Below are 13797 nucleotides of genomic sequence, written 5' to 3'. Positions count from 1 at the left end.
GCCCAATAGGGTGGGCTCTATCTACAGGGTTTTCCAATAAGAGGTGTTATTTTGATATTCAATCGTAAAAGATCAATGGTTTCATTGCTTGTGTGGCACGTAGCGCCGTCTTGTTGAAAGTAAACGTTGTCCAGATCAATACTATCCAATTCCGGCCATAAAAAATCATTAATCATCTCTCGATAGCGCAATCCATTCACCGTAACTGTTGCTCAAGCCTCATTTTCGAAAAAGTAAGGTCCAATGACTCCGCCGGACCATAAACCGCACCAAACAGTCACACGTTGAGGATAGAGAGGCTTTTCAACAATAACTCTTGGGTTTTCCGAGCCCCAGATGCGACAATTTTGCTTTTTGACAAAGCCACCGAGGTGGAAATGGGCCTCATCACTCAAGATTATTTGCATTTGATTCACTCAAGTGAATTTTAATAATTTCAATGCGTTGTTGAAGCGTGTATCGTTCCATTTTTATTAATGGCTTAGTTTCTACTTGTCAAATGTCAAAAAAGGACAGCTTCAAAAGTAACATCTACCAAAATAGGAGGCTATTCAAAATAACACCTCTTATTGGAAAACCCTGTATTTTACTTACTACTTATAACATTAATCATACTAAAATTGTCTGTCACTTCCAGAACACTGACATTGTCTACCGCATCACCAAGGGCAACGAGTTGAAGAAGTTTGGTCTGGTCAAGAGACACGGTGTCTGGTCCCTACACTTCCGGAAGCGATTGAAGAGTCCGGAGACCTTCTTGTTGGAGATCGAGGGCAGGATCCCCCGTCTGCAAGTCACCAACGGAACCTACGAGAAGCCGCTTACGCTGTTCATCAACCTCGAAGTCACGCAGCTTCCCTCATAGGCCGACTAAAGAAATAGCTTCTTATTAATTAGTGAGAGTAGAGTTTCAATATTCCCATTTATACAACTTTAAAAAAAAAAGTATTTTAACCTTACATGATTCATGAAGTTTCAATGAAATACTTGCCGCACGATGTGTCATTGTAAACGTTAATATATTTTTTTGATCTAATGAAATTCATACAAGTTTTTTCTACTAAAAAGGCAATCCAAATTATTGACAAATTTTTCTATACAGTTGTCAAAACAGCAACTAAGAAATAACAAACTTTTTTACATCAGCAATTTCGTTAATATTTACCGTAGTGACATCCACATTCCCCAAGTGCACTGATAATTTTTTAGACTTGTTCTACCCTTTTCGAAACCGTTCCAACTGGTTACAACGTCATCCAACGTCGCCCGAATTCACAAATAAAAACGAATATGTCGTTTTGGCGGCAAATCGAAAATGGCACATTTTAAATCGTTATAGAAAAAAAAAGTGAAAATACCCTATTCTGCGAATAGGGACATCGAAAAACCTGAGCTAGCTAACGCTGCTAAAAGGTTAAGCACTAATTTATCATTAAATTACAATATGATCAGAGTTACGATGGGAATATTTACGAAACATCTCACGTCTGTGAATTAGTTATTTGTGCAGATATTTGGATCTGCCGTGTGCCATCGCTATATCTCTATGTTATCCAATACGCTGGCTTTAAGAAAATATCAAACTGCCTTTGAAATAATTTTACACTATAAGTATTCATTATAATCCCACATATTAAAAAAAATGTTTGCACGTAAATCTTTATGCATATATAACCATTTATAGCCATTCTTTTATTTATTCTAAATATCAAATTATAGTGAATGTATATTTGATTGCAATACAAAATCTGAGATTTGACAAGTGCCTGCCACCAAATATGGTTCTTATGTTTTAAAGTAGCTGGATATAAATATAATGTTTCGGTAGATTTTTCAAATATAAATGCAATCTCAAATTGAATCGGTACGATATAGTTTTGAGATAATATTCACGAAATAACGGCAACTAATTTAAAGCATAGGCTAAGTTAAGTTAAATTAAGTTTAGATTTATCTTAAATGTTTCAGTATTTCTACGCATTTCACTTACCAACCTTACGATTAATATTTTAAAATTTCAACTCGTTAATATGTAGATCTTTCCAGTTTTAAAACTTATATTAAGTTGTAGTTTCTTTTATCAATCAATTGCCAACTTTACGGTTAATATTTTAAAATTTCAACTCATTAATTGTAGATCTTTCCGGTTAATATTTTATATTAAGTTGTAATAATTTATTTAATCACTCAATAAAGTTAAATTATTTAACCAGAATTTTACCAAAAGTATATAAATCGAATGCTTAAAAATTTCTTGCTTTTACAACATATTATTTTTAAATAAGTTTTGTGATAATCACATGCATATTATACAATAATAATTGAAGACATGGGTGGAATAAGAACATAAGGGACGGCTTATTTCGTTCGACATTTCTTTCTTTATCGTAATAGTTATGAAAACTATAAGAAAGTCAGAACGCTGTTTTTGCATAGAATTTCTAATGCTATTCAAAATGGTTCCATATTGATCATTCTATGAAATGTATGATAGATTTTACCACAGAATAAAGAAGATCACTAGAAATGCCTTCCATACAAAATTTGAAACAAATGTCGCCACTGATTTCTTACCTTTCAGTTCTAGATCATTTAATCATTAGTTTTGTCTCTCTTACACTCGCCTGACATTGTATATCACCATCCGATTTGAATTTCATAATCGTGGTGAAACACAGTTTTGTATTGAAAATTTAAGGCCCCGATTGGCCAGAATTTTTTATTTCGAAACACGTCCACATCAATTTCTTTATTCTTTGGATTTAACATATTTAAACCCGGTGTGACGACAACTCTCCCGAAAATGAAAGTATAATAACTGCAAGGAATTGAGATGGTACTAATGAAGACAGCAAAGAAAATAACAATCTTTTTGGATTTCTCAAGTTTTTGAGTGGTTTAGAAATATCATCTCACATAAGCTGTTATTGCACCCATGTCCAGTTAATAAAAATATTTCTTTGTCAGTTTGCTTCAATTTAAAAGAATTTGTAAGCTTTTTAACCACCGTTAATATTTAAGAAGTAATTTTGTAAATTTATTTTAAGTATGTTTTAGATTTGATAATTTAGAGGCCATAATAATTTTATTTTTATGTGATTATTTTACTACTTATCCTTATATAGTCGTGCTGTTTTTTTAATAAATACTTATCTCAATATGTAAAGATTAATTTTTAGTATATTGTCGACTAATAAACGATACTAATAAGTTGCAAGATAGCATTGTTCAGGAAATATTAAAAAAAAACATTATTTAACCTAATATAATATTAAAAATTTAATTATTATTTTATTGTTTGTTACGGTTTTTGTGCATAAAATCGCTGTACCGAAAATAATTAAACTTTTTGCCTACCATAATATTATATTTATTTTTTATGAATAAAAATAAATAATTTGGGAGGCGGGTTGGGTACCGCCGCCTGGGGAACCATTTATTGATCCTTTGACCTCTCCATCTGGTCTCTCGACCCATCGCCTTGCGTCGCAGCGGCAGGGATATATTTATACGTCACTGTTGAACCCACTGATCCCTAGATTCTTACCCCCCCCCCCTCATACCTTTTTCCTTCCCAGAACTTCCTCTCCTTAAAAAGACCCACCAAAGATGACATCGTCAGAGAGAAATCTTTCCCTCAAAGCCTGTTATATTTGGGGATGCTGTGTGGAGGGTATAATTGAGGAAATGATATGAATGAATTTTCAAAATAGTTTTGCATGGTTGTCAACAGGATGGTATTGTTTATTTGTCGGCGATAAAACATTTGATGATACTGCCATAATTTAGATTTTTCTTTTCTCAGTTAATTGCATAATATTATTATTTATTAGACTTATGAATATACTTATATGAAAGCTTTATGTTGCTATTTCTAGATGACAGAAGTGTCAAACACTGCCATTAAAAAAAATATATGGATAATTTATTTTGTCTTATCAAAATTTCAGCATTGCCTTTTAGTGAATAATGTATTGTGTTTAATGATAGTTAGACTAGCGTAAGAAATACGTAAGTTGTACAAAGTTAGGAATCTTGCGTTCCGCCTGTATTGATACAAATTGATTAATAAAAGAAAGTATTTTAGAAAGGTGTTTTTATTTTCTGATGTATTTTTTATTCCTTTTCATCATATTCTTGGTATATCTATACAGGGTGTATCGGCAAGTACCCGACAAACTTTAACCTGCTATTCCTCAGCACATTTGGAGTAAAAAATGTTATGGGCGCTTTTCTGTCCGGTAACATTTTTTTTCCATTAAAAACAAAAAATAAATAAAAAAATCCACACTCCGTCACTGTCATTTGCATTGTTTTTCGTGTTCAACAGCTGTTATTAGCGAGTATGTCAAAAATTGTCCTCGCTCTTTCGTACACACTAAATAATAATAGCTAAAAATGAAACGAATGGTGCCGTGCCATTTCGTTGTGATTGTAAAAGCGCGCCAACGTAGGTACGTACGTACATTATTCAACGAAACTCGAACAAAATATTGCGAGACGGGTTTTCAAACTTTGACAAAGGATAAAACAGTGGTGACATGTGGTGAAAATATGAATAATAAATTTTTTATTAAAAAAAAACGTTACCGGACAGCAAAGTGCACATAAGATTTTTTACTCCAAATATGCTAAGGAATAGCTGGTTAAAGTTTGTCGGGTACGTGCCGATACACCCTGTATAGAATACTAGCTGGACTTCCCAGCGTTGCTCGGGCTTCACACAGAATTTTTCATAATCATAATCGAAATTTTTCCTCTTGTTTTGAAGGTCAAGTTTGCAAATTTTCATCAACCTCAAAATAAAACTGTATATTTGTGTACAAATCAAATCCACACCGTCCGCCCGCCCGCCCATGACTATCAACTTATCAAGCCATATGCTTAATATTATGTGGTAGCGGTGAGTGGGTCAAAACCTTGATTGGGTTTATCTTCGAATGATGGACTGGTGATGTAAGAGGAGAGAGGATGGAGTGTCTGGCTATTCTGATCTTGTCAGCTGAAATATGAAATTGTCCCGTGGCATGTGTGCCCCACGAATCCGAGTTCTAGGTAAGTACTGATGCATTATGTTGATTGGTCGAAAACAGGACTTTCGTTCTAAATTATGATTGGTTCAGAGATATGGCCAGTGAAATAGAGCATCCTTATTGGCCAATGAAGTTCAAATTCATGCCACCAGAGTTTTAAAAAAAAGGTATAATTTCAAGTATTTTATTCAAGTCTCTTTTGTAAGTTCTACAAGTCTTTGCTAGGTTTAGAGTGTGATATCTAACTAACTAACCATCAAGCCGTTTCTCCGCAGGGGTAGGCAGAGAGGACGGACCTCCAAACAACTCGGTCTTGGCACACACTCCTTGCCTCATTCACAGTCATACATCATCTCATACATACTCTTCTATTGTTCTGACTCTTGACATGGCCCGACTCAAGTATCTGATTCACTTGGTCGTGCCATGTCTTCCTCGGGTGTCCCCGACTTCTGCTATCATTCACATTTGCATCGTATATTCTCCTTGCACTCCTTTTTTCGCTCATTCACTCTACATGCAAAAACCATCTAAGTGTCCCTTTCTTGATCTTACTCATTACGCTTACATCAGCCTTGCACTCTTTGCGGATCTCCACATTCCTCACACAATCATACATGGTTTTACCACACATATGCAAAGATATTAGAAGAACGAGATGTGCTACGCGCAGTTCGTACTGAGTGGAATTGTTTTGCCGAGTGTCGCCGGTTTTGTTCACCAATACTACTGCACACCTTCGCTTGCGCTAAGGTATCCGCACTAATACATAGAACAGATTTCTGTGCGTACACGTCCCGATACCGTTCAAAGTACCCTAATTAGGTAGTACTCCGGCTACGGTCCGGCGGCCAACATAGCATATCTCGTTCTTCTAATATCTTTGCACATATGCCTCAGGGATCTCAATTCTTTTCATAATAAAGCATCCTTTTTAGACCCTTTTTTAGTATTTAAGGTAAGTGTTTTCTTGCAATGTAAAAAAACCATAAATTTTCCTGATTTATTTACCTTTCACCCCAATTTCCGTTAAATAATGTCTTTTTTTTCGATCCCCTGTTTTCACCCATTTATTTCTTCGTTAAATTGAGTGGTTTTATGCATATAACTTGCTTAGCTAATAAACTACAATGTTTTTTCATGTCCATCCTAATTTTATATATGCATTTAGTAAAATAGTTGCATTTAGTAAATATTGATATATCCTGATTTTATATCCAAGCTATAAGGCTAGCGTTGGGTATATGATTAGTTTGCGCATTCAACGGGTATTTTCTGATTGATTAATCAAGGCGTTAATCTCATTTCTGAGAAGAAATCTTAAGGTGAGGCACCACTTAGTTGTAACATTTGGAATTGGGCCGCTAACAATAGTGCTCCTTATGTAGATGGCGATAAGGTTTAATTAATTCATTTTGTAAATATACGCTTTTTTCAAGGTATTGCTTTACAATATTGAGACAAATTATTTGTTTGCACCCGTTTATACGCATTATTAATGTAAGAAAGGTTTTTGGTGGTACGCCTGCTTGTTGAATGCGTAAGAGCGAGATGACTGATAGGGGTATAAAAGATGACGGATGCATCTGCTCGCACTTTACCCAAACCGACAGCTCAGAGATAAGACGTAGACAATCCGCACTTGATTGTTAATAAATCATTATATTGGAACACGCGTTATAATTATTGTGTTCCACAAAGTCTGTAAATAACAGTCTAACAGTTATTTAACAATTAATATGAAAAAATAGTTTCGCTTGTTTAACCTTTTGAACGCGTTAATTTGCTCCGTTTTATCTATACCCGTACGCGGTACATATTTTCAAATACCTATGCACGCAATTAAATGTCAAATTATAGCATTCTGGCATGATTTATTGGACTATATAGACAGAACAGATTATTCTCCACAATATGAAAACAAATCCTCGTGTGTCAACACTCTTAGATATTTATAAAAATAAAAATATAACATTTCATACAAAGACGTACCGTATCTTTTGAATGTGGTCCCGCCATTCACTCGGCGTGTGTGTACTTAGGCCACTGCGTTGATAGACACAAGTGGGACACCATGAGCACTTATCATTTTTAGTTATGAAAAGTTGTGAATGACATACTAGTACTAACGCCATCCATTGAAAAAAATGTAAACTGAAGGACTAAAAGGCGCGAAGAGGCGCACTTGATTATCGATCTTTTTTTATGTAATACAATTTTATTTTTGAGAAATTCTTGTAGATGTCAGCATCGTTATAGTTCTACGAATGTCCAAGTGAGCAAGAAATACATTTATGACGAAAGAGCGCTAGAATATCGGCCGTTAAAGTTTCCGTATCAACTGTTGATACAGCCGCGTGTGAGTATAGACATTTTGCGGTAACAACAGTTGATACGGCCGCGTGCAAAGAGTTAAAAACTCAATTCTTTTGCGAAAGGCATACAAATACAATACTGTACCGTTAATTCAATGAAATATTGTACTTTTATGCCTTATTTGAAAGAAAGAAATGGACAAAACATCATATTCATATTAAATGGGCGCAATTAATAAAAATAAATTGATTAATGCCATCTATGAACTTGTAGATTATAACAAATGTTGCATTTAACCTTAAGGTTAAATGCAACGCTCGTTGTATTCTACGTGTTCACAGATGGCGTCAATTAATTAATTTTGTTTAAATACGCTTTTGCAAGGTATTGCTTTACAATATTAAGACAAATCATATGTTTGCGCCCGTATATACGCAATATGAATATGAATCAATAGTTTTGTTCGTTTAAAGACTTAATTCTTTCGAGAAAGGCACACAAATACAATATTTTACCGATGATTCAATCCAATATTGTATTTGTATGCCTTTCTCGATAGAATTGAGTTTTTATATGGACAAAACTATTTATTCATATTCATATTGCGTATATGAGGGCGCAAACAAATAATTTGTCTTAAAACTGTAAAGCAATACCTTGCAAAAGCGTATTTAGAAAAAATCAATTAATTAACGCCATCTGTGAACACGTAGAATACAACGAGCGTTGTGTTTAACCTTAAGTGCTCAGTAAAATTTTAATTTTGTGATTTTTTTTTTTAAATCAAACGAAAAATTATTTTAACCTCTTTATTATTTTTACAGATAATTTAATTGACATCCTTGTGATTATAATTAAATAGAATAAAATGAACACATATTTTAATATTTGGTTACACGTTACACAGGATTAACTTTTATTAGGACATTCCAACATTGTTTCACATTTTATTGATTTATTCATTGTTAATAACATTAGGATCAAATCTAAATTTTCAAGTTCTTGGCCAAATGGATGACTTCATTAAATATTTCATTACCATAATTATAATTATTATTAATAATGGCGGATATAAATTGCTGAAAGTTATGTTGGATGTACTCAATAAAATTACAAAAAAAAAACACTGATTTACTAAATATATAAAATGTTGTTTGCTATTTGGTGTTTATCTAATAGTAAAAAAAAATCACCAAAGCATATACTATATGCTGTGGTAAACTAAAAAGAATTCATAATCCGCTCTTTCATAGATGTCACTGATTTAATTATTTTAGGAAAAAAACATTTGGGTAAATTGAGCTTTAAAATATTAAGACAAATTATTTGTGATAACACGATATGAATATATGGTTATGTTCGCATACAAACTAAGGTCATACAAGTACAATATTGGATTGAATCACTGATACAATACTGAATTTGTAAGCCTTCTGTTTTATTCAAGAACTATTTATTCATATTTTACCTATGTACAAGCACAAACAAATCATAATACTTATTATTGATATTGTAAAGCATAGCTTGCAAAGCGTTTTTTTATTGATATTGTAAAGCATAGCTTGCAAAGCGTTTTTTTCCTAAAATAATAAAATTAGCGCCATCTATGAAAGAGCATATAATGAATTCTTATATACCCTTAAGTACAATAAAGGCTTTTGTAACATTACATGAGCAAACATAATTTTTTTTTTGTTTCCGTCATATAATATATTGAAAATATTAGATATACGACTACAAAATTTTTTTTTCAAATTTACCATCTGTTATGTATTGTAGTTATTTAAATATTAAATGTGTACAGAAACAATATTATTTGATTTGATAAAAAATATATATATACAGGATTTTCCAATAAGAGGTGTTATTTTGATATTCAATCGTAGAAGATCAATGGTTTCGTTGCTTGTGTGGCACGTAACGTCGTCTTGTTGAAAGTAAACGTTGTCCAGATCAATACCATCCAATTCCGGCCATAAAAAATCATTAATCATCTCTCGATAGCGATCCATTCACCGTAACTGTTTCCCCAGCCTCAGTTTCCAAAATGGAAGGTTCAATGACTCCGCCGGACCATAAACCGCACCAAACAGTCACACGTTGAGGATAGAGAGGCTTTTCAACAATAACTCTTGGGTTTTCCGAGCCCCAGATGCGACAATTTTGCTTGTTGACGAAGCCATCAAGGTGGAAATGGGCCTCATCACTCAAGATGATTTGTATTTGATTCGCTCAAGTGAATTTTAATAATTTCAATGTGTTGTTGAAGCGTGTATCGTTCCATTTTTATTAATGGCGTAGTTTCTACTTGTCAAATGACAGCTTCAAAAGTAACATCTACCGAAATAGCGTGCTATTCAAAATAACACCTCTTATTGGAAAACCCTGTATAATGTATAATATGAATCGGTTTTTACGAGGTTACAACCAAAATGTACAAAGACACTTGTTACGACTTACAAACTAGAAAATCATTGTCATCTTTAATTTCTAGGACTATTTACAAAGGGACTTGGGATTAAGCTACAATATTTCATGTCAAATCACCGATGCACTGCATCGAAACACATTTAGTACACACTCTATAGTGTGAAAGTTACAATTTACATTGAAAATTCTGAATTTCAGCGTCACTTAACTGAATGTTTGAATAATATCCATCATCGACAAAACTAATATGTATATAAAATGATTGAATTCATAAGTTGGGGTTTCAAAGAAAGTCAAATGTAACATTGCCATCAAATACCAATCAGCGCCATTTTTTTAATTCTTTTTTTCATTTGAAAGATGCAACTACTTGCTACTGTCATGTTGTTATTCTTGTCAGATCACAATTTGATAGCAAACTGAAAGGGACCTTGAATCAGCGTAGTGGTAACTTTTCAACCGTCAAAAAAAAGAAAAGATTCTAACGGGTTGTTTCGGAAAATTTGAACAATTCATCAAATTTCAACGTTAATTTGCGAGTTCTGTGAAAGATATTTTCTAGTTCTGTTATTATTTCAGTTATGTCAAGCAACTAGCCTATAATGATATAATATCAAAACTTGAATAGGACTTTCACAGAACTCGCAAATTAACGTTGAAATTTGATGAATTGTTCAAATTCTCCGAAACAACAGGTCCTAAATGGCAATTTGATGACAATGTTACATTTGAATTTTTTGTGAAAAATGCCCCAAGCTAAGACGCGAACAGAACATTTAATTGCTAAAATGGAGACTTGAATTTTAAATCATATTATTTTTTAAATTCAATTTAAATCAGAATATTATGATTTCAAAGATGAAACTATTTTTTAATATATATAGGACGTGTTCTTTCGAGAATTTGAACAATTCATCAAATTTCAACGTTCATTTTCGGGTTCTGTGAAAGTCCTATTCAAGTTCTGATACTATAGCAATGTCGGCTAGTTGCTTGACAGAACTGAAATAATAACATAACTAGAAAAATCTTCACAGAACTTGAAAATTAACTTTGAAATTTGAATAATTGTTCAAATTCTCCGAAGCTACCCGTCCTTACATATATATATTTTTATTACTGTTTTTTTTTTTACAAAAATCTATATAAAATATTGCATTACTTGGAATTAACCCTGCTGAATCTGTACATAGTTAGGTTCATTCAAATGGCTTTAAATGGTATAATATTTGGGTCAGGTGAATTATTACGGATGAATACATAATGCATTCAAACTAACTTGTTGTGTTCACTTGACAAAGGAGATATTGTGTTTTAGACATCAATAAAGTGGGACTGACTCTGTTTAGGAAATGTTCCTTTGAATATTAGATTCTATTGGTAACAAAATTTAATAAAAAATAAGGTAAACTTAAGCACATATTTTCTAAAATGAATTAATCTTTTCATTTCACAATTTTCACTGATTTATAGATTATTATTATTTATTTATATTTACATAGACAATATAGCATAAAATTTCTCAACACTTATTGCAGAAGTTGAATTAAAAAAAAATAAAGATTGGTTTAATTATTAAAAATCATTAATAGTCTTTTACGATCTGTGGTAAATAGTTCAAAATAAATAAAATATTTGAACATCGGATAAAAATAATACGCAAGAAAGGCAAGGATTTGCACCAATGTTTTTTATTGTAGGTGAAAATTAATTTCAACTGAATTGAATTACATTAAATTTTAAACACCCAATTCAAATATCTGATATGTTAAAAATATGACTGAATTTAAATTAATCTGAAAATTTCTACCTATAATAATTATTTTGTCGATGATGGCATAATTATTAAATCATATTAATTAATATTACATTGGTTTGTCAAATCTATAAATAATATAGCTTAGATATCTTGTCCTGTAAGATACCAATTAGTAAACATTTTGGATAAATATTTAATTCCGTAAAATTACTGGTGGACGCGCATAAAATTGCAGTACATTTTTAATAATAAGGTCCTATTCTAATGGTCCATAAACATATAAAACCATAGGATGATTTGGTATGTTTATGGACCATTAGAGTGGAACTGTTATTAAATTTATCGATTATAATTTAAAGATAAACACTACTATTCAACAGCGTAGTATAAATAGATATGTTTATTTGGTAGTTTTTAGTTACGTTTCGCTATGTTACTTCATGACTAACTTATTGAAACTAACAAACAAATTGACACTGCCTTCTAACAGTTAACAGTTCCCTCACTCACGTACGGCTAGAGTTTTATTCCGTATTCTAATTTATACGCCTCCAAATGTAAATTTATTTAAACCTTACATAAAATAAACACATTTCCATTATTCACCAAGAGATTTTACAGTTTTAAATTTACATCCTCGTAAATAAATATGATTGTATCGCGAACACTGATTTGTTTAACGCCACAACTGGGCCACTGGGATCTCAGCTTCGACACAAGATTACATCACAAGTTCATCAAAATTCACTCCTTTACAATTCAAATAACAAAAGGTATTTGAATAATCGAAGCGTTTATATAATGGGACGTTGCTAGGGTTAATAGTTTATGGAGGGGCACAGTCGCAGCAAAAGTTCACTGCTCTCTCTTCCCAAACCCACAGTTCCTTCAGCTCTTTGGGCAGTCCTACGACTCCTTCTCTTCCGCCTTGGTACACGCACTTGCCTCTCTTCCTCCGCAGAAGCTTTACTGTGAAGGATCTGGCCTTGCAGACGAACTTTCCATACCAGCAGTCGTGCTTGGTGCACTCCACACTCCTGAGGTATCTTGGGAAGTAGTCTAAACCTAGGTCAATCCATTTCACTACTGCCTGACATTCCCAGGGTCTGGATGGGTTTGCCGCCCTCTTTTCTCTTCTCTCTGATCCTGCTGATCCCGAGAAATGGTCCATCTCCCAGGCTGGTTTATCTTCCAATTCTTGAGCGAAGTCTCCATCGACAGAGAACTGATTGTAGGCGCTTGCTTTCCTTTTGATGTCTGATGAATCCACGTCTTCAGATGCATCTCGTGGAGGGTCCACACTCATATATCTGGGGTTGTAGGCAGGACCCAATATCTTAGCCAAGGATTCCATCTCCAAAGAATTGCACCCGGAATTAATGAAACCCAGCCTTTCATCGACGTTAGCTCCAGATCCGTGGAATTGTCCTTTACTAGAACGACCAATTCGCGCACTCCTCACGGATTTCGCAAACACGAACAGTACTATTATTTCAATCATAACCACTACCGGCAAACTTCGAATCAAAAACTTCGCCATGATTATACTTTATTCTGGCAGTGTATTTAATATTCAAAACGCAAAAACTTTGTAGCGATTTATATCCGAACACATTGCATCACCGAACTAGAGCTGATAATCAATAACTTTACTTGACACTCTCGGCATAGATTATTTTTAGTTCGGTTGCACGCGTGAACTTTCAAAATATTATATATTGACGGTAGGAACTCAAGTTGCCAACTGACCAGTGGAACCCTATACGACTGGCTAGGTAAACTGCCCACAGGTAATTCCTGAATATTTACCGTAAACACAATTAAATGACATTTAATGCGTTGTCTCTTTCCAACTTGCACATTAGAACATCGCCTTTCTTTGTTCCGCCGCAGCGCTGCCTGAAAGTAATCCTGAAATCCTGCGAATTCAGTAAGAAGGTACCTTTACAACATTAGCAAAGCCATTAAAACCTTACATTATTTTCGTTAATGTTGTTCTTACCTGGTAACATGCTTGCAAATGTATTATTCGTTACTTATTGGAAATAAATTAGGCGATGGAATACCGTGCCTGACGACTTTAATGATTAATACATAATGTTGTGGGTAGTTCTACGACATTAATAATTAGGTGTGCGTTCGCGTTCTTGACAATTAATTTGAAATATCAGAAGGAACTACGAACTCCGTGATCAGGGGGGCGGGAGGCTGTTGTCAAGCGTGTGGAAGAAACTACCTACTGTAACATTAAACGCCAAA

The 13797-nt window shown here is 33.5% G+C and overlaps 2 protein-coding genes across 3 annotated transcripts in view; one reads left to right on the top strand and one right to left on the bottom strand.

Moving 5' to 3' along the window:
• LOC149425952 (fibrillin-2-like) overlaps positions 1 to 3548 on the top strand; it is a 171129-nt gene extending 167581 nt beyond the window's left edge. For both annotated transcript variants that reach the window (XM_089642468.1, XM_089642460.1), the window contains exon 52: positions 638 to 3548. In XM_089642468.1, the coding sequence (XP_089498594.1) occupies positions 638 to 865 (228 nt within the window). In that variant the 3' untranslated portion in view covers positions 866 to 3548. The remainder of the gene's footprint in view (positions 1 to 637) is intronic.
• An 8816-nt stretch (positions 3549 to 12364) lies between these two features.
• trk (trunk) lies at positions 12365 to 13078 on the bottom strand. The gene has a single exon (XM_089643913.1). It carries the CDS (start codon positions 13076 to 13078, stop codon positions 12365 to 12367), a length of 714 nt encoding a protein of 237 aa, XP_089500039.1.
• Between the last annotated feature and the right edge of the window lie 719 nt (positions 13079 to 13797).

The sequence above is a fragment of the Hesperophylax consimilis genome, chromosome 2, assembly GCF_061612785.1.
Source record: "Hesperophylax consimilis isolate HC1 chromosome 2, BYU_Hcon_1.0, whole genome shotgun sequence".
Lineage (NCBI taxonomy): Eukaryota > Metazoa > Arthropoda > Insecta > Trichoptera > Limnephilidae > Hesperophylax > Hesperophylax consimilis.
The sequence above is the reverse complement of the archived record's forward strand: the minus strand, read 5'-3'. Positions and strand labels throughout refer to the sequence as shown.